At 39.2% G+C, this 22029-nt stretch overlaps 1 protein-coding gene across 16 annotated transcripts in view; it reads right to left on the bottom strand.

The window, feature by feature from the left end:
- The window catches only part of BCKDHB (branched chain keto acid dehydrogenase E1 subunit beta), a 211416-nt gene that overhangs the window by 154688 nt on the left and 34699 nt on the right, over positions 1–22029 (bottom strand). For all 16 annotated transcript variants that reach the window (XR_005838356.1, XR_005838357.1, XR_005838359.1 and 13 more), the window contains 3 exons: positions 10116–10249; positions 9447–9602; positions 7253–7361 (listed from right to left, as the gene is read on the bottom strand). Coding sequence is in view for 10 of the 16 variants with exons in the window: in XM_008684860.2 (XP_008683082.1) it covers positions 7253–7361; positions 9447–9602; positions 10116–10249 (399 nt within the window). In the remaining 6 variants the exon portion in view is untranslated. The remainder of the gene's footprint in view (positions 1–7252; positions 7362–9446; positions 9603–10115; positions 10250–22029) is intronic.

Genomic DNA, 22029 nt, shown 5'->3' with positions numbered 1-22029 from the left:
GAGGCTTATTGAAAACAAAGATAGAATTAAACATAAGTTTCATAGTTTAAACAATAAAGAACATAGGCTTGCAATTTTCTCCTTCCATATATGTGTGTGTGTTTACAACATATATAACATATATATATAAATAAAACAGGTATGTTTACTTCAATATTGTTTGGAATAAGAATTTACAAACAACTAAAAGTTACATAATAGGAGAAAGAATGAAATATTTTTCCATGTGCCATAATTTATGAACTAAAAATCCGCCAAATCATTGAAAATGAATACACTGAAATACATCCAAAATAAATTGGTAAGTAAAGCAAATTACAGAATAGTTATATTATGTTCTTATTATTATATGTTTATATATGTTCTACACATTCACAGATTTGAATAAATGTAAATGCATGGAAAAAGATTTGCAAAGTAAGTTATAGAATAATGCTATAGTATGATCTTATGTAACTATATGTAAATATGTTCTATACATTCATGTATGCATGCAAATATACATGCATACAAAAAGGTCTGAGAAAACGAGTTGGGGGTAAGGAAAAGAAACTTTCACTTTCTGTTCTATATAGCTCTATGATATCTGAACTTGTACAAAAGTGCATATGATTAATGACAATGAATTTTATTAAAAACTCAAAGTAAATCAGTCTATCACGTAGCTTAAGCTTAGTCACTGACAATGCATCCAGTTGGATTATGCCCATGATCAAAAATGGACATCTGTTTAATGTCCAAAGTTAGTCTGAAGTGAATGTCAATAATATAAAGAATATGCCAGAGTATAAGAAAGTTTCACTGGGACCTAGTCCACAAAAATGTCAATTTATCAAGTCAATCACAGAAGATACAGAAACAAATTTAAAGGTACATTTTGTACTTCAAGTTGATTGAAAACCTTTTGATTCTTTTTTTTTCTTAAAGATTTTATTTATTTATTTGACAGAGCAAGAGGCAGTGAGAGAGGGAACACAAGCAGAGGGAGTGGGAGAGGGAGAAGCAGGCTTCCCACTGAACAAGGAGCGCAATGCGGGGCTCAATCCCGCACCCTGGAATCGTGACCTGAGCTGAAGGCAGACACTTAACAACTGAGCCACCCAGGTGCCCCGAAAAGCTTTTGATTCTTCTTGCTACTTAATAGATCAGGCCTTCTCATCACAAAATAGGATAATAATCTATTAGCTGCATTCCCTGTTTGCTTCAGGGTTTACAATAAGTGCTATTCCAGAGTCATCTGGGTGGCTCAGTTGGTTAGGCGTCTGGCTTCGGCTCAGGTCACAGTCTCAGCGCCCTGGGACTAAACCCCGTGTTGGGCTCCCCACTCAGCAGGGAGTCTGCTTCTCCCTCTCCCTCTGCCACTCTCCCCCACCCCGACTTGTGCTCTCTCTCTTTCTCAAATAAATAAATAAATAATCTTAAAAAAAAATAAAATAGGGGCGCCTGGGTGGCACAGCAGTTAAGCGTCTGCCTTCGGCTCAGGGCGTGATCCCGGTGTTCTGGGATCGAGCCCCACATCAGGCTTCTCTGCTGGGAGCCTGCTTCTTCCTCTCCCACTCCCCCTGCTTGTGTTCCCTCTCTCGCTGGCTGTCTCTATCTCTGTCGAATACATAAATAAAAAAATCTTAAAAAAAAATTGAAAAAATAAAATAATATAAAACAAAATAAAATAAATGCTGTTCCACAAGGTTAAGATAGGAGTCCATATGACAGTCATAAAGAACAAAAATGAAATAAAAAACATGAAATATAAAAATCCACTTGTAATCAAATAAGCAAACGCTGAAATAAATTGATAGTAATAATATTTGTTTAAAAGTTCATATAAAAGTCTGTCAGTACATACAATAAAAAGTCAACAGTGGTTAGGGAACAGATTTATGAGCTCTTTTCATCTTCTCTTATGTACTTTTTAGGAGTTTCAGTAAGCAGATATGAAAGACTGGAAATTAGCGGAGTGCCAAAAGTCAGCCCGCTGCGCCGGGAGTAGAGCCGCACTTCGAACTCGGGTAATCTGGTTTCAGAATCCACATTCTTTTTTTTTTTTTTTAAAGGTTTTATTTATTTATTTGACAGAGATAGAGACAGCCAGAGAGAGAGGGAACACAAGCAGGGGGAGTGGGAGAGGAAGAAGCAGGCTCCTAGCGGAGGAGCCTGATGTGGGGCTCGATCCCATAACGCCGGGATCACGCCCTGAGCCGAAGGCAGACGCTTAACCGCTGTGCCACCCAGGCGCCCCTCAGAATCCACATTCTTAACGCAGAGTCTGTTGGATCACCCCAGGGCAGAAAAGATGCCTCCGGGAAAACGAAAAACCTCATTGGCCACCTAATGTATCCAAACATAATGAAAATAGGTTATATTGAGGAAATTAGGGACTTTATTGGTAACAGGAACATGAGAAATTAAGCAAATGAAAAAAAGAAAATATTATTTGGTTCAGGGAAGACAGACTTATGTATCAGTAAGGAAATAAAATGCTTTTTTTTTCTTTTGCTCAGCTGTAAATCATATCAATGTGATGACCATACTAACGTGAACACTAATCATCTGACCAAAATCACACTCTACGGCCAGGAAGACACTGGGAGAATTTGAATATGTGGAGAGGAAGGAAAGGCACACGCTGGGGAAAAGAAAGGGACATAAAATAGCTAAATTTTTGTAGGAAGTTAAAAATCATAATCCCTAAAATGTTAAAAAGCACTATAAGCATATTCTTTACAAATATGATAAATTACTAGAAAAAAACTACTGAAAGAGTTGAAAAGAATCGCATGCGGGGGAGAGGCACAGATTTGGTGAAGGCTGAGAGAAGAAACTGCTATTTTTTGTCTGAAGACACATTACTTGACTCTTTAACTTCCATAAAAGTGTTCATTTCAATTTAAAAACTAATTCGAAAATATCACAAGTGAATTAAATTCTCTCGCATTACTCAATTCCTGCCGGTGAGTGTAACTAGTATTAAATGTACTTGCCCACATCAAGATAATCCACTTCACAATGCCAACGAAAACAAATTTTTAAAAGGCAAAATACGCTTTTGGGTACACTGATACTGGGCAAAAACATGTTTAAAGCCTTCTGCCACTCAAAAGCTACTTGAAACAATTTTCTTCTCTTCAGAACATATGAATTCGTATATAATCAATGTATTTGCTAAAGAAAGACAACAAAGAAAAGAAAAGCCCCTCAATACCATTATGACCTATTTTTGCCGGAAAGGGTCCTCTGAATCCTGGAAATGAAGCACCACTAGGCTTTTAGTCTTTTTTTTCCACTAGAACAACCATAGATGAAAGCTGTATTTACTTCGTTATCACTGATGTCATGAATCAATTTCAATTAAATAAAGCCAAAAAGCTCAAAAGGGATAAAAGCAAAGCTTCTCCACAAGATGCCTACATCTGATGATGTTACACTGCCTCATTTTCTTTCTGAATCATAACTATTTTGTACATTTTTGACACTGTCTAGATTGCTCTTCTGGATTGGTCTTTTCTAAATATACCTCTGCCATTTTTTGAAAGTTTAACTGAATTTACGTATCAAAATTAGAATAATACAGAAATATTTTCCTTCCAACTTTAGAAGATACAAGTTCTACATTTATTTATTGTATATTCAAAATAAGTAGAAATAAAATTCAAGAAAGTTGCTGCATAAAGAATGCATTATCCATTTTAACTTTCATCTTTATAGTTCATAAATTTAATGGCTGAACTGAAAGAAATCATTTCTATATGTTGCAGACCAGACATGCGGAGAATCTCCACAGCACAGATGTCTGAACGTACAGAACAGAATAGGGACCGGGCCCAAAAAGGAGGGAATCGGAGAGGTCAAGAAGAGCTGTAACAAGGACAATGCTGTGCCTTCACCAAATGGTTTCAGACCCTTTCCTCAAGATGCAGGAAGAGACGAGACATTGCTCAGCTGCCCTGGGCTCTAGCTGCGACCAAGGCTGTTATGAGGATTAATTGAAATAGTGCTATATTGCATAGACAGAAGGACTATGTTAGCACTTCAGTGTTCAAAAAGTGCTTAAAGATGAGGCAGATACACACACGGATTATCCAACTTAATCCTCAACAACCTTATGAAGTAAATCCTATCATACATAAACAGGTAGGGCTCCTATGTCAGCTATTAGGATGAAAGTTGCATTTATATTAAGTCATGAAAGGCTGTGGACTATGCTCATGAAACTAGGGGTGTCTCCATCTTCACAGAGAAGCATCCTTTCTCTACCAAGACGACGTATTATACCGTCAAGATTACCCATTTTATTAGTCAAGTCTACAGAGGACTAGAACTCAAAGGAGATCAAACCTAAAATGAGATATATCTATGTTTAAGAGGTCATCCCATAAATAAAATATAAGCGCTTCTATACATAGATTTTATAAACATTGCATTTTACTCAAAAGTTATCTTTACTTATATATGACTGTTCCATTTAATTAAGATTACTTAGTAATTAACCTAAATGGGCTATTACGTAATGAATACAACTCCCGATTATTTTTGCAAAGGATTGTCAGCCTAGTATTTAAAATACATCTGTGAACCTTCCCAGTATGAATTCCTTTAAAAAAAACTCTAAACGTAAAGGTTCATATCTTTGGTCTACGCTATTTTAACTATTCCCAAATGTATGCTGAAAATTCAAAAAGAATGTAGGAATAATAGTCAACCTATTAAATTATTATTTACGGATACCAAAAGTCTTCCCATTGCCACCACTTCTCAGTGGCCTCTGAGATAAATCTAAAGTATCTTCCTTCATTGCTCTATTTGATTCTGTTAATACAGAAATGTCTTCTACAAAGCATCTCGGATTACTGAATCAAAAATCTCCATTCCTTTTTATATCATTCCCAACAACTGGAAGTTTGGCGTTTCCTCCACCAGCGTGAAGCGGACCTGAGAGATGAACAGAGCTAGGAAGAGCCTCTGCACGGAGGGCAGTGAAGAAGCCAGGGCAGGACAGCCAGAGCTCCTTCCCTCTCCCCTCCCCTCCAGTAAAAGCAGCGCCCAAAATACAGTCAACTGTAAGATACTGATTTGAACCAGAAGCCAAGTCTAAGAAAACCATGGGTTAAAAGAGTCCTGAATTCTATATAAGAACCGAGAATAAAAGAAGTGGAGATAGGCAGCATGAGTTACTGCTTCAGAACTGATATGAAGCACTAGTTCTCAAAATTTAGTTGGAGTCAGAGTCACCGGGAGGGCCGCGGAGAGACAGCGAAGCCTCACTCTGGAGGTTCTGATTCAACAGGTCGTGAAGTGAGGCCTGACAATTTGCGTTTCTAATAAGCTCCCAGGAGGCTTAGGCTGCTGGCCAGGGATCAACGCGAAGGGAACATGGATATGAAGGTTTTGGTGGCTCACTCTGTTTTCCTAGACCACTTTCTTCCGCAGAGAAACTCTCTAGCTGTGAAAGAACCTGTTTAGCTCTCTACTCAGCCACAGGAGGTCAAGAAGAGATTCAGGCTTAAAGTCCTTGAAATGGCGCATAATCACTGGGAAACGTCTGAAAAACGTTTGAGCCCCATTCCTCATCGGTGTTTTTCATAATCTCTCCCAGTGCCGAGGCTACAACAAATTTCTCAAGTTCATTTTCTTAGCAGGAATCCTATAACATTACACATTTCCCTTACCACTCTTAATTTCAAAATTTGCAGCAAAATATTACTTTTCTAAGTTTCTTATTCGCTCTCCAGTTATTAAATATGTACTGAAAAAAATCTGCATTAGCTGATAAGCTTGCACAGTTGGTTGGCCTTACAAATCTAATACCCACAGGGGATCTAAAGAAATTAGCAATCATATAGCTACTCAGGGTCCACCAGCCGTGTTTTCCTATTCACCTCAAGACTTTAAATTCTTACGTTACTTTTAATCACAACAGAATTCCTAAAAAAATGAAAAGATTCCATTTAAAATATGATTACCTTAAAAGCACTGGAACTCTGAAAACTTTCCAGTGGAGTATACAATGGCATAACTGCTTTGAAAAACTCTTCAGCAGATTCTTACCAAGTTAAATCAACAGCTACCCTGTTTATTACTCAGAAGAAAGGAAAGAGGATGTTCACAAAGCACCCGTTCGAGAATGTCCCTGGCAGCCTTGTACAAAATAGGCAAAAACTGAAAACAGTGACGGACATTTGTTCATCAACAGGACAATGGATAAATCGTGATTATATTCATATGGCGGAAATACTACTCAGCAATGAGAAAGGCATAAACTGCTGATGATAAGCCACAACATGAACGAATCCCAAAACATGAGGTCGAGAAAGGAGGCAAACACAAAAGAACACACATCGTGCGAACCACTTCTATGAAGCCCCAACACACGTGCAACTCATCTATGGGGACAGAATCGGTAAGTGGCGAAGTCGGGGTAGAGAAAATAGAGTGGCCGGGAAGACGCAGAAGGAGCTTCCTGGAGTGATGGAATTGTTCTAGATTTTGTTTTTCACAGACTATCTGGATGTGTAAGACCACCAAAAAAAATCTAACAAACTGAACAATGGGTATCTGTGCCCTTGATTGCATGTAAACCACATCACAATAAAAAATGAAAAGCTTAACTATTTGAGAAAAAGAATGATTTACCAAGGCAACAATTTTTATATTCAAAATAAAACATACTTTAGACATAGAATAATTTAGAATAATTTGATATTTAAAATTTCCATTTTGGGTGATAAATAAGCAGCCATGAATGAATGGTTACAGAATTATGATTCTGAGCTCAAGGTAGGGTGACTGAACATTTCAGTTTGCCTTAGACAGTCATTCCAGTGTTGACCTGAAGCCACAGCATTGATAGTGCCCCCTTTGCTCTCAAATGTATCCTGACTTAGAGGAAGACCTATAGCTAGAAGGACATTTGATATTATTTGGTATAATGCACTCATTCACTTTTCCATTCAACCTACATTTATTAAGCATCTAGTATGTAGCTAAACATAGTCTCTATGTTCTTGCTACCATTTCGCATTGCTCCTTTGTTTCCACAATCAGAACCTAAAACAGCTAGATGGATGTTTCCCTAAAGCTAGCATAAAATAAACAGCAAAAGACAAACTAAATATAGAAAAAAGCAATCAGAATTTTCTATAAACAAGGAAAATACAAATCAAGCTTATAAAAAAAAAAGGTTACAAATTTTTTGAACTGTGCAAAACAAAATGCATAAAGATATTCACAAATATAAAATAAAGGAAACCTTTACCTGCTGCCCTGTAAAGTATTTTAGGTTCAAAAAATATACAAGGATTTTTATCCTCTATGCATGACAAAAGAAGTCCCTTGGCCTGGAAAGGGCTTCTGGGTACAACCACCTGCAAAAACAGATTTTTTTTAAAAAAAGACCATTTCAGTACAAAATGTAGCCCAGTAAACTCACTTACAAGAAGGGTTGATATTTCAGTAACTAATTGTTACTAATTGCAGAGATCTTGTATTTTTAGCCTAATGACCATTATAATTGTTACATATTGTCCCATCCCCCCAAAATTCCATTTGTTAAACAAGTATTTATCAGCTGTCCCCCATATTCTGGTAGCTAAGATACTGTTGTCTTACAAAGCTAACCCTGCACACACATACTGAAGGAATCTGCAAGAAGCAAAGTTGTCGATATCTTCCTATATTCACCTATAAAACCTTTCCCACTAATACTCTACTGCCACTTTCAAAGGGCATGTAACTCTCCTCCAATTTTAACATATCAAAATCTCCTCCTTTCCCATGAAACACAGGGTCTTCATTTCCTGAAAATAATCCACTGAACTTTATGATCTGGGCACTGTAATGTCCGGTTATTGCAAAGCTGAAAGGAAAGTGTGGATACTGCCCACTTCCCATTGAGATGAAAGGGCTCCAGGACCTTCTTGAGAAGGCCTTTGACAAGGACGAAGATGATCACGGGAGATGGCTCAAGTGTGAACTGGGCCAAGCATTCTATGTGCATACTACTGTTCAGAGCAACCCGTACTATTATTATTGTCCCCGGTTTAGAAAGAGACACAAGGGATTAAAAGAGATCAAATAATTTGCCCAAAGTCACATTGCTTGCTAGACCAGGGATTCTCCCACAGTTCTGATACCAGAACCTAAGCTCCTACCACACCATTTTGCCTCAAATCACAAACTTAAGTCTAGTTTTTAATGCTGTTAAATAATTGTATAAATACATACCCACGTTACACGGGAAGAGTTATTTAAATAAATCTGAGTTTATCTCAAAGACTCAAATAAGATTCCTTGAAACAAACTACACTGGACTTTCAAAATCAATTTTACACCATTTTAAACTGAAGGATTCTTATTTTAAAACTAGCACAAATCTCACTATTTTCGGTAAACAGACTGCTGAACACATTGCTTACCGTACTACCCAATGTCTTTAGTTTCTCTTCATCTGCTTTCCTCATGTATTTTTAGCATTTTTGTACTATTTTCATCTGGGATTAAAAAGAGGGAAAGGGGCAAGTGTGGAAAGTTAGGAGATCATGAGGGAAAAAAAATCTCTTCTTAAAAATGCTGGGTAAGATCATAAACTTTAAATGTGAATCGGTGTCTAGCTTGGGCACAAAACTAAGTGTTGCTTCGAATGTGGCTTTGGTCCCAGCCTACCACTTCCAGCCTACGTTGAAAACTTACGCAACCTCTACTCAACTAAGAAAGACTTTATCACTTTGCTCTGGCAGAAAAAAATAAAAATAAAACAGACGCGTGTTTACAACCACCTCATGTTATCAAACACACATACAGCCTGGGTGGAGTTTCTATCACGATGCCCTGGAAAGCTCTTCAGCAAATAGAAACAGAAAAGGTAATGTCAAAAATTAAAACAAAGCATGTAAAACAAAGCCACATTTTTTTTTTTATCAAAAGACCCAAGCTATTGTGGAAGGCTTAAAATTATTGTGGAAAGCTTTAAAAGTGAGACGCTTCAAAATTGTTTGATCAAGTATTACCTTATCTGGAAAACATATCTGGATAACAAAGGCTTCTCAGACTGAAGCAAAAGTCCTATCCCTCTGGCTTTGAGGTAAATATGTACTAAACAGCAGATTTATTAAAATTAACCCAGAATCAGTTACGTGAGAAACCCTCATTAGGAAGAAACAGAGTTTTGAAGGAGGGGGAAGTTAAACCAACTATGTTCTCCATCTCAACCTTTGAAGTTGGTGAAATTACTGTCAGGGTTAAGCCAGTGCTGCTTCAACAAGAATATTCTATAAACCTGGGAACTGGAGAGCTGATCTAAAATAAATACTCTCTTTCTAAAAAAAACAATTAAGTTCACATAAAATCCATAAATCCTGTTTGCTTTCCTCTAGACAAGCATATTAGTTAGCAGAACGAACCAAAATGGAAGTATCCAACAGAGATTAAATAAAGTACATCAATGAGGATACCTTGATTCCTGGGCAGTGAGCAAAAAAAGCTTCAGGACTCTGAGAATGATAAAGAGCCCCATGGCCGACACAGCCCCAAGGGGCCCGGATGGTGAGGCTTCCACAATTGAAAAGATCCCCGGAGCGATAGCGATACTTGGCCGCTTCATTAACAATCTGGGGGTTGGGGGGAGAGGAAGGACAGGTCACAAGGAGTTCTTTCTTTCCATCCCTTTCCTTAACCATTTTATTAGATCTTTAAATACACGTCCATAACAAAATAACCATTTTATTAGATCTTTAAATATACATCCATAACAAAATAACTCGTAATGCATTAGCTCAAAGATGACCAAAAAATCCCCAAGATCAGAGGTAAGAGAGTGGAGGCAAAACTTGAACACTTCATGGACTTAACCTAAAAACTGTTCAATTATAGGGGCCCTGGGTGGCCCAGTCAGTTAAGTGTCTGCCTTCCGCTCAGGTCATGATCCCTGTGTCTCTGGATCCAGCCCCCACCCCCTACCCATTTCTGGCTCCCTGCTCAGGGGGAGTCTGCTTCTTCCTCTCCCTCTGCCCCTCCCTCCTGTTGCTCATACTCTCACTCTCACTGTCTCTCAAATAAATAAATAAAATCTTAAAAAAAAAAAGAAAGAAATGTTCAATTATAGTAAAATAAAACCTTCTTACCTGATCGAAAGCGGGGAAAATATAATCTGCAAACTGAATTTCTGCAATGGCGGTAGCCCCAGTGACTGCAATCCCAATTCCAAACCCAACGATTCCTTGTTCGCACAATGGCGTGTTGAAAACTCTATCTTTTCCTAAAAAAAGAAAAAATAGTCTTAATATGACGGGAGTGATGTAATACACAGCACAATCAAAAATTCAGAGAGTTAATGGTGATGGAGAAAAACAGCACAGAAGAGGTGAAGGAAATAGAAGATAAGTAGCATGATGGTTGGCTTAAATGCAAACATAATAATTATATTAACTGTAAATGATCAGTGTTTCAACTGAAAGAAAGGTTATCACTCTGGGATAAAAGAAAGCAAAACCCAACCACTTAAAAGAAAACAGAGACGGGGCGCCTGGGTGGCTCAGTCGTTAAGCGTCTGCCTTCCGCTCAGGGCGTGATCCTGGAGTCCTGGGATCGAGCCCCGCATCATGCTCCTCCGCTGGGAGCCTGCTTCTTCCTCTCTCATTCTCCCTGCCTGTGTTCCCTCTCTCGCTGGCTGTCTCTCTCTCTCCATCAAATAAACAAATAAAATCTTAAAAAAAAAAAAAAAAACACGGAGACAAAAGGATAAACAGAAGAGTCCTGAGTAAAAAGAAAGAAAACGAACAAGGAAACCCCTTCCCAAAACAAGGTGTTGGCACCGCAGGATTAGCAGACAAACTAGACTTTAGGGGAAAGGCATTACCGGAGATAAAGCGGGAAAATTCAGAGTTTCAAAGGTTTCAAGTCACAAGGGGGACATAATTCTAAATTTACACTCATGGAAAACACGGGCTCCAAATAAATAGGAAAAATTAACAGAATTAAAAGGAAAAAATGGATAAATTCCCAATATGGCGGGAGATATTAATATACCAATCTCAGCAACTGACAGAAAAAGCATACCAAAATAAAAAGGCAGGACTAGACAAGGTTGGAATATGATCAGCAAGGACAACCTAGGTGACACGGTGGACACTGCACCCAACAGTCGAGAATACAAACCCGTTTCAAGGAAGCAGAACACGGACATTCACTGACCACAGACTGGCCTATCCATCCAATCTCAACAAATTTTGAAGGATTAAAATCATAACAGGGTATATTTCCTGACCATGATGAAACTAAGCTAGAAGTCAATAACAGAAGGAGAGTTAGAAAATCCTAAATTAGAAAAAAAATTTAAGTATGTCTAAGTATTCCGAAGAAGAAGAAATTATAAGGAAATTCTGAAGAACTTTGAACTGAATGACATTGACTATTATGTATCAATTTGTTGAGGTTACCAATTTAGTAAGGAGTGGAGTAGCTTTTTTCAGACTGACCTTCCCACATACATTATCAAACTCTGGACACAATATAACAAATAACTGACTTAAAGGCATTGGAGAGCCAAAAAGCACGCCTAAACCAAGGGGGCTTGACCCTTGAAAGAAAGGAAGAGCAATGGATAAGCGTAACATTTATAAGACTTGTCCCGTGAGGGGACTCTCCATTCTCTGTGACAAGGGACTGCTAGGATTCAGAAAAGACAGACTCAGTCTTTATTAGCTCAGAGGTATGAGAGAATGGGGTTCAGGGCTGCCAGTGGCTAGACAATGAGGGACTAAGCCCCTAAAAGAAGAACACTACATAGGGGCACCCCAAAGTCTGTGTGTAAACTCTGTTCAAAACTTTGGCTGACCTCTGTGGCTGCAGGAGACTCGAAGAACCCAGCAGGTAACAGCTGGAAGCCCAAAGAGCTGAACAGATTTCAGCTCTACACACTAAGGAAAAGACAGAATTTGAAGTTTGAGACTCTTCAAATTAAAAGAGCTTGATAAACACTCAGGCTTTGCATTGAAACCACAAGGTACACGTTACTAGTGTTCGATTCTCATTTGAAATTTCACCACCTGTCAGCCAATATCAGCATTTCCTGAAAAACCGTAATTTCAGGGAGCTGGATAGACACTAATAATGACCACAGTCCGGCCAGGTGACCAGGAGTCTGTGGACAGATCAGAGATTCATATTTCAGTCCCATAATCGAGTGATACCAGCTCTTCTTGGTGCAAAGAATTCATTCTCAGCTCAATCATTCCTTTTGAATACGAACCACAAATAGGGCAGGTGCTGGGAAACGCCAGCCAGACACATCCTGTAGTTTGCACTCTAAATGCAGCTGCAAAAACTTAAAAGCATGATTCATACTCATCACCATCTGTGACTATCTTCTGAAATTGTGACCTCTATACTCATCAGTTCCCTATTTGACTGAGAATAGCTTGATAATTTCTGAAAATCTAGGACTCCACCAAACTAAGAACAATTCATTAGTAGAAAATGAACAAAGATTCTAGCTGCCTCCTGGGGCATCCACATCCTTGGAGCACCTGAGTCACCTTACCCAGGTGAGCTGTGTTCTTATTTAGTCCCTGCCACTTCAAGTTCCCTGCATTCAGGTTATTTTTCATCTCAGTAAATACAGCCTTTTTTGCTGCTAGAAGGCGGCAAAGTTGAATTCCTCAGAACTGTTACTCAAACAAACGCTTGGTTTGAGGAAACAGCTTAATTTAACAACTCTCTCCAACAAGCTGCAATGATATGAACTATACGTTAAAAATCTGTTTCTATTTTCTCCCAAAAAGGTAATGATTGAGGATAACAGCACATGACTTCCTCTATGTCATAATGCAATTAACCCTGCTATAAAGTTCATACACTAAGTATCCCAATGGGTAAGTTAACACATACAGTGATTGCGCCATGAGTCAAGACAGATCTGGTTTTCAGTGCTATCTCCACAAATTACTAAACTCCCTAAGGCTCAATTCCCTTTTTCATTTTTTTTTATTATATTATGTTAGTCACCATACAGTACATCCCTGGTTTCTGATGTAAAGTTCGATGATTCACTAGTTGCGTATAACACCCAGTGCACCATGCAGTACGTGTCCTCCTTAATACCCGTCACCAGCCTATCCCATTCCCCCACCCCCCTCCCCTCTGAAGCCCTCAGTTTGTTTCTCAGAGTCCATAGTCTCTCATACTTCATTCCCCCTTCTGATTACCCCTCTTTCTTTATCCCTTTCTTCTCCTACCGATCTGCCTAGTTCTTATGTTCCATAGATGAGAGAAATCATATGATAATTGTCTTTCTCTGCTTGACTTATTTCACTTAGCATTATCTCCTCCAGTCCGTCCATGTTGCAGCAAATGTTGAGAACTCGTTCTTTCTGATAGCTGAGTAATATTCCATTGTATATATGGACCACAACTTCTTAATCCAGTCATCTGTTGAAGGGCATCTCGGCTCCTTCCACGATTTAGCTATTGTGGACAATGCTGCTATGAACATTGGGGTGCATATGGTCCTTCTCTTCACTACGTCTGTATCTTTGGGGTAAATACCCAGTATTGCAATGGCTGGGTCATAGGGTAGCTCAGTTTTTAACTTTTTAAGGGACCTCCACACTGTTTTCCAGAGTGGCTGCACCAACCCGCATTCCCACCAACAATGTAGGAGGGATCCCCTTTCTCCACATCCTCTCCAGCAATTGCTGTTTCCTGCCTTATTAATTTTTGCCATTCTAACTGGCGTAAGGTGGTATCTTAGCGTGGTTTTGATTTGAATTTCCCTGATGGCTAATGATTTTGAACATTTTTTCATGTGGGTGACTGTGATTTTAAATAGGAGGGTCAGGAAGGCCCCACTGAGAGGTGACATATACAGAAAGAGTTGAAGGAAGTGAGAAAGTGCACTGTGCCCATATTTGAGGGAATAAACATTCCAGGCAGAGAGATCAGCAAGTGCAAAGGTCCTGGGGTGTGGGCATTTCTTGTTACATCAGACGAAAGGTAAGAAGTCCAGAATGCCTGGTCTGTGGTAGGAGATGAAGCTGAAGAGTTGAGAGAGTGGGCTGGGGAGGTGGCACAGATCAGACAGGGCCTTGTAAATGACCGTCAGCTCTCTTTTACTATGACAATGAGTGCGTCAACAAGTAGGTGAGGGAGACAGGAAGCCATTGAGCAAAATCATGCCATTCTCTCAACTACATTCCATCTCTCTAGCTGGTATTTGGTGAATAGCCTCTAACCAGGTTAAGAGGGACATGGCAAGTCTGATTACAGGACACTACAATACCAGTAAGAGATGAGGACACCTAATTGCAGAAAAGGTGTGAGACTCTGGATATAGTCTAAATATAGAGTAGAAAGGATTTGCTGATAAAATGGATGTGGAGCATGAGTCAGAGAAAAATGCCAAGGATGACTCAAAGGCTTCTGGCCCACACAAGCTGAAGGACAGAGTTGCCCTTAACAAGGAAGGGCAAACTATGAAGCATGTTGGGATGAAATACCAGGAGTTCAGTTAAGGAGAGGTTACATTTGGGATGCCTTCAGCTCATAAAGCTTGTAAATAGACTGTTAGATATAGGAGTTGAAAGTCTTCAGCCTCAAGACAGCAGTAAAAAACACAGGCCTGGATACGATTGCCAAGCAAATTTATGTGCGTACATTGAGGAAAGATCCAATGTTAAAAAGACAAGTGGTGAGAACTAATATAATCAGCAAAGTTGAAAAAAAAAAAAAAAGCCAGAGTTTGGAGGAAAAGTAGGAGGATGCGCTGGCCTAGAAGCCTCTTCTAAGAGGCTAGAGTAATCAGCTTGTGCTGTATGCGGCCAATTCCAAGTGAGGAGGGCTGAGAATTGTGTAATTGGTGATCTTGACACTAGCAGTGTCAGCAAAGTAGGAGGGAGGGAGAGAATAAAAGCTTAGATCAAGAGGAAGTGGGGGAGGACATATCGGAGACGATGAGTAATGATAATTATTGGGAGAAATTTTGCTGTAAAGGAGAAAAAAGGAGCAACAACTAGCTGGACAAAAATATGGGATCAATAAAGAGAACTGTTTTGTAAGACTAAAAAAAGTATATTTGCAGGCTGATAAAAATGATCAATAAAAAAGGAAGAACTGATTAAGAAAATTAACAAAATGGAGAGATGGAAGACCAACCGGGGCTTTGTCTTTGATGGGGAGGAAGGCGTCTAGTGTGGAGAGGTTGACAGGAACCCTTGCATTCAGTAAGAGTGCGGGAGGAAGGCATGTATGGGCACTGACACGGGTACAGGAGTGCGTGCAGCAGTGAGAGCGTGTCAACGTTCTCTCTTCACTGCATCTATCTTCTTGGCAAAACATGAAACTAGATTATTGGTAAAAAGTAAGGAAAGGAGCAGCAGTGTTGAGGAGAGAAAAGTATGAAATAGTCATCTGGGAAAATGGAGAAGTGAAGGGACCAGGATCAGGCAGCAGGACGGTAGGTAGCATGAGCAACCCCTAGAGATTACTAGTTTCAGACTAACAGTGACATCAGTTGCAAGATGACTTTTTTCTCTGGCAACATTCTGCTTAAGATTGAGGGTTTAGAAAATGGCATTGAGAAAATTGGACAGCCACATGCAGAGGAATGAAACTGGACCACTTTCTTACACTATACACCAAAATGACTCAAAATGGATGAAAGACCTAAATGTGAGACAGGAATCCATCAAAATCATAGAGGAGAACACAGGCAGCAACCTCTGCGACCTTGGCTGCAGCAACTTCTTACTAGATACATCTCCAAAGGCAAGGGAAACAAAGGCAAAAATGAACTACTGGGACTTCTCAAGATAAAAAGCTTCTGCACAGCAAAGGAAGCAGTCAACAAAACCAAAAGACAACTGACAGAATGGGAGAAGATATTTGCAAATGTCTTATCAGATAAAGGGCTAGTATCAAAAATCTATAAAGAACTTTTCAAACTAAACACCCAAAGAACAAATAATCCAATCAAGAAATGGGCAGAAGACAGGAACAGGCGTTTCTCCAAAGAAGACATTCAAATGGCCAACAGACACATGAAAAAAGGCTCCACATCACTTGGCATCAGGGAAATACAAATCAAAACTACAATGAGATACCACCTCACACTTGTCAAAATGGCTAAAATTAACAAGTCAGGAAATGACAGATGTTCGTGAGGATATGGAAAAAGGGGAACCCTCTTACACTGTTGGTGGGAATGCAAGCTGAGGCAGCCACTCTGGAAAACAGAATGGAGGTTCCTCAAAAAGTTGAAGATAGAGTTACCCTACAGCCCAGCAATTGCACTACTGGGTATTTATCCCAAAGATACAAATGTAGTGATGCGAAGGGGCACATGCACCCCAATGTTTATAGCAGCAATGTCCACAATAGCCAAACTACAGAAAGAGCCTAGATGTCCATGGACATTTGAATGGATAAAGATGTATATATATAGATATATATATACGCACACACACACAATGGAATACTACTCAGCCATCAAAAAAATGAAATCTTTCCATTTGCATCAACCCAGATGGAACTAGAGGGTATTATACTAAGCAAAATAAGTCAGAGAAAGACAATTATCATATGTTCTCACTCATATGTGGGATTTAAGAAACAAAATAGAGGATCGTAGGGGAAGGGAGGGAAAATAAAACAAGACAAAATCAGAAAGGGAGACAAACCATAAAGACTTTTTTTTTTAAGATTTTATTTATTTATTTGAGATAGAGAAAAAGTAGGAGAGAGAGCAAGAGCAGGGGGGCAGAGGGAGAGGGAGAAGCAGGATCCCCACTAAGCAGGGAGCCCAACGTGGAGCTTGATCCCAGGACCCAGCATCATGACCTGAGCCGAAGGCAGACGCTTAACCAACTGAGCCACCCAGGCACCCCAAGAGATTCTTCATCATAGGAAACAAACTGAGGGTTCCTGGAAGGGAGGGTGGTGGGGGAATGGGGTAACTGAGTGATGGACATTGCGGAAGGCACATGATGTAATGAGCACTGGGTATTACAAAAGACTGATGAATCACCTGAACTCTACCACTGAAACTAATAATACACTATCTGTTAATTAATTGAATTTAATTAAAAATAAAAAATAAAAGATTGAGGGTTTAGAGATCAAGGTCGCTGAGATGGGATTTTGCCAAGCAAATTATGACATGGAATTTCAACTGGGTATAAAGGGAAGAAAGGTCATCAGGAAAGTGAGATACATGACAGGGTGGTGTAATTCATGGCTTTTAAGAATCAACAAGGTCAAACGGTTGTTGGATTGGAGGTACTGGAAGCAGCGAGCTGGGGAAGTTCAAGGTGGAAGTCAGAGCTGGGGATGCTTTAAATTGAGATCTTGGAGGGACTACAGTTATTACTGATAATGATAACATCTGGAATAGGATGGCTGGAGTGAGGGGCTGAGGTAGGGTGGAAGACGAGATCACTAGAGACAGAGACGGAACACTGGGAACACCGTCCATGTGGACACTGACAGGAGTAGGGGAGAGGGAGACAGTGAGCCAAGCTGGAATGAAGAACGCCAAGCCTGGCGTGAATGGATGACAACGAAGGATAGTATTAGTGTTCAGGATTCAGTAATTTACTGAATTATTTATTGATAGTGCTCAATAAATGTTTACTTTCGAAGGAAAAATAAATAATGGAAGCTAGGTTTCTTTGGATTCAGACATCCAGTCTTTCTTTACTTTCTGAGGTGACTAAACTCAGCTTTTTGATATTTAGAACCGAGTTTCTCAGATTCACCCCTATTTAGCAGGAGTATGTGATTACATAATAATCTCACACAGACCACATTCTTTTGGTCAGGTGGTACACAGAATTTCAGAACAGCCCTGAAACACACGGCCATTTAAAACATTCATCCAGGGGGGGCGCCTGGGTGGCGCAGTCGTTAAAGCGTCTGCCTTCGGCTCAGGGCGTGATCCTGGCGTACCGGGATCGAGTCCCACATCAGGCTCCTCCGCTATGAGCCCACTTCTTCCTCTCCCACTCCCCCTGCTGTGTTCCCTCTCTCACTGGCTGTCTCTCTGTCACATAAATAAATAAAAAATCTTAATAAAAAAAAAAAAAAAAAAACATTCATCCAGGGGCGCCTGGGTGGCTCAGTCGGTTAAACGTCTGCCTTCAGCTCAGGTCCTGATCCCAGGGTCCTGGGATCAAGCCCTGCATTGGGCTCCTTGTTCAGCGGGGACTCTGCTTCTCCCTCTGCCTGCTGCTCCCCCTGCTTGTGCGCACGCACTCTCTCTCCCCCTCTCTGTCAAATAAATAAATAAAATCTTTAAAAAAAAATAAAAATAAAAACAAGACATCCATCCATATGATAAACAAAATGTAAGACCAGTTGCAATTCCTAACTTTCAACAGCAGCTTGAGTCTAATGATTCCCTAGTTTCTGAAGCTCAAGGAAAGTTGCAAGGAGGAGGCAGCTTCATCAAAGGACTATAAATCAAGTTCAGCGAATGTTTAGTTAAGTGGTCAGGGGCTCTGATTTCATAAGAAAGGAAAAATACGATGCCTACTCTGAAATAGCTCTTCAATGCCCAACAAGCTTTGACTAAGTCATAAAAAAGGAAATACTATCCAAATTACTTCTTTCTTAACCTCATATAACAGGGTAAAATCCAGTTAACATTTCAGATAAACTTACTGCTATTGATGCTACAGGTACCTAGTGGAAAAGGTATTCATATAACATGCTATCTTCTTAAGTTTTGCTATCTGTGCTTAAATTTTAGGCTATCTCTTCGTATAACTCCATGATTTCTTGAGTCTATGCAAACACGTGTAGAATGCCAGATGTTTGGTCATTTAAATAACTGACATGTTAGTATCTCGATTGTTGACAAAAATCAGGTATAAAGTCATACCACCACTTTCCTAACAGTTTTCTTCTTTTGTAAAGGGAACATGATTAAGAAAGTTCATATCACTGGCAGCACACTGAGACATTGAAGATACTGTCCACCACGTAATGTCAAATAGCAAGAGAAAACCAGCAGCTGGCTTTTCCAGCCAGAGTCACAGATGGACACAACTGAGTCCACCAGTGAACCCGGTTCCCTACCACAACATTTAGGCCACAACTAGCCCAGAATCAGTGAGAAGAGTGCAAAGAAACAATAATTAGGCAAAAAGGAGCAGCAGCCATAGGTTAAGGTGACAACCAATTACCTCCTGGTAGGTTACGAAAGTCAGTGAGTACCTCCTTCTGTTCAGTGCCCAGACATTTTTTGGGAAACATGACTAGAGTTTTAAATTAGCTTTCCTTATGAACACAGTGGTCCTGCAAGCTATTAAATCTACCTTGGGTAAAATTAAATTTCTTTTTCCCATAAAATTTCTAAAAAGGCCGCTTTAAAACTGCCCATCTCTAAGCAACACGTATTTCCTTAGGACACAAATCTGAACAGGTCAGTATATCCTTCCAGAAAAGAGATCCACTCCATCAGGGAAACACCTCCCGAGTCCCAGATTCCCAGACCAAAAGGGTAAATAAGGACATGAAACATTCATGACTAACCTATAAAATAAACCAAAGGCAAGGCCATTATAGATATAATTTTGACGGGGAGGGAGGCAGATAACACATCACAATAATTTCAGTCTCAGACTTTCTGGAATATGTTGTGATTTTACATTTTAAAGTCTGATGATAAAGAATTTGACAAAGATGAAAGGCATCTGTTTTAGGGTCAAGTAAAGCAAAAATAAAAAGTTAATCCAGAAGATCACTTCTACCTCTTAAAATAAGTAGAAAAGTAAATATTCTATTCATTAGAAGGACATTTAGAGAATAAACATGCAAACAAATTTTAAAAATAGAAATACCAGGTAGAATGACTGTACAATTTATCTTCCAAAGGGAAATGTGTGGGAGTGTGAAGGATACTAAGAATAATTAACAGGTGTTAATTGATCTTAACAGGCCTAAACTGTGTAGTCCCAGTAAAACGGGGCTGTTCTAAATGAACCAAGACACATAGTCACTATTATTAGGGTTAAAGAATATTAACACCTAGGTAAAAAGTAATAAGGGAAATATAAAGCACAGTGTTCACCTTGGCCATAACTAACCTACCATATATTAGCATCCTAAATTAGGATATTCATGTTTCAGAGCTGGAAAATTAAGAAGTGAATTGAATAAGCCATTCTACCATCAAGGTAATGCTCACAGTTTACTCCCTACAGTGGGCACTGTGATGCCTGCAGCCCAGACCCCCATGTGTGAGGAACTTGTTGCCTTGCTTGCTGAGCATGCTGTGGGCAAAGAGACATCAGCAGTCAGCCCTTTTAGGGACTGTAATGAACTTTCACCTGTAATGAACTTTCTAGCTCAAGGTCATGAGTGATGGCCACTATCCAATGATTGATCAGTGTGAGAGTATAAAGGTCTGGTCATTTCAGTCCAATTAGGGACAACCCAAAGGGTCATTATGACTCCAGAGATCCCGACCCCTCCACGGTTGGCCATGGTGGTCCTAGGACCTAAATCACTTCTGGACATCTCCCTCTGCCCAATCCTGCTTTCACTTGTAAGCAGCACTCTATCCATGGTTCCAGAAGACTCCAGGTTCTAACATTTCCAGATTTAGGAAGTTTACCTGTATTTACAATTACCTTACAACATTCTCCAAATGTCTCTGGGCAACAATGGATAGAAAGGGTTGTTAGTGGGCCTTGTCCTACAGATTCCACCTCTATTTCTCAGAAAACCCTTGGCAAAGAGATCTGGGTCATTAAAATGGGTGAGAAGAAAATGAAAGAAGTCAACCATATGCTTAGTAAATGTTTACTGAATGAACAGATGGAAGGATGAAATGCAAAAGTGCCTCTGTAATCAAGAAGTCTACAATTTGGGGTACAGATCCAAAAGTACGCACAGATCCAACAACCAGTTCCAAGGATTCAATGACTAGATTAAAATGTGTAAGCTCCTTTCCTGAGAACACAGACGGTTTCATTCATCTTTGGACACTCAATAGTATCTAGCACAATGGCTTGAGTTTAATAGTCCTTCAACAGCATTACTTGAATGAACAAACTTAAAAGACCCATCATCTTGGGTTGAAAAGGTATTTAAGTCTGTGGTAATCAGGATGCGGTCATGTCCCACAAGTACTCAAGGCATGTAGATATGACAGCAAGGCAAAAAGAAGTCTGGTTGAAAGAGACATGTACTAAGTAACATATACATGAAATCCCTTTAATATATAATTGGAAAACGTGACCACAAAGAGAGACCACACACTCACACCAGCATAAAGATGAGAATTATGTTCCATTATCTCTAGTACCTAGTTCTTGGCACAGAGTAACATTTAAAAAATATTTGTTAAGTGGATGGCTGAATGAAAAAGTAATCAAAATAATATTGAAATAAAAAGGATATTAAATATTAAAATAAAAAAATCAGGGGAAATTATAAAATCAGATCATATTATCTTGAAAATCCAATTATCCACACACAAAATTAATGGCTTATTTACCTCATGGCTATATTTTAGGTGGCCACATCTTAGAGAAATCCATCTTAGAAATGACAGAAAGGGAAGAATTAATTTTAAGCAACTCATCAAGACTGACAGAGGGATCATCTGGTTGAAGGTGAGCCATAATGATTGTGAAACAATAATGGTCAATATCAAAGGCCAAGGCTTCTCACACCAGTACGAGATAGACAACTTGGTTAAAAGAAAAATATTCTCTTGTACTCCTCACGTCAACTTCAGTCAGTTTTATTATGCTATTTTAATACACACAAAATTAAACTTAGTATTTACTGCCCTCATAAGACAAAGGTAAAACAAATTTGTAAATACAAAAATAACTGTATAACCAATTAAATTGAGATTAACAGCAAAAATACAGTGTAACAAACCATGGTTTCCTGCTAAAATGAGAGCACCAATGGAACTTTAGGTCTTTTCTTTTTTTTTACTTTAATCATTTTAATGGAGGAAAAAATGCATTTTCACTTAAATTCACCCTACGACATAATATGTATGACCTCATGGCTTTCTTTACTAGG

The sequence above is a fragment of the Ursus maritimus genome, unplaced genomic scaffold (genome assembly GCF_017311325.1).
Source record: "Ursus maritimus isolate PB19 unplaced genomic scaffold, ASM1731132v1 scaffold_29, whole genome shotgun sequence".
NCBI lineage: Eukaryota > Metazoa > Chordata > Mammalia > Carnivora > Ursidae > Ursus > Ursus maritimus.
The sequence above is the reverse complement of the archived record's forward strand: the minus strand, read 5'-3'. Positions and strand labels throughout refer to the sequence as shown.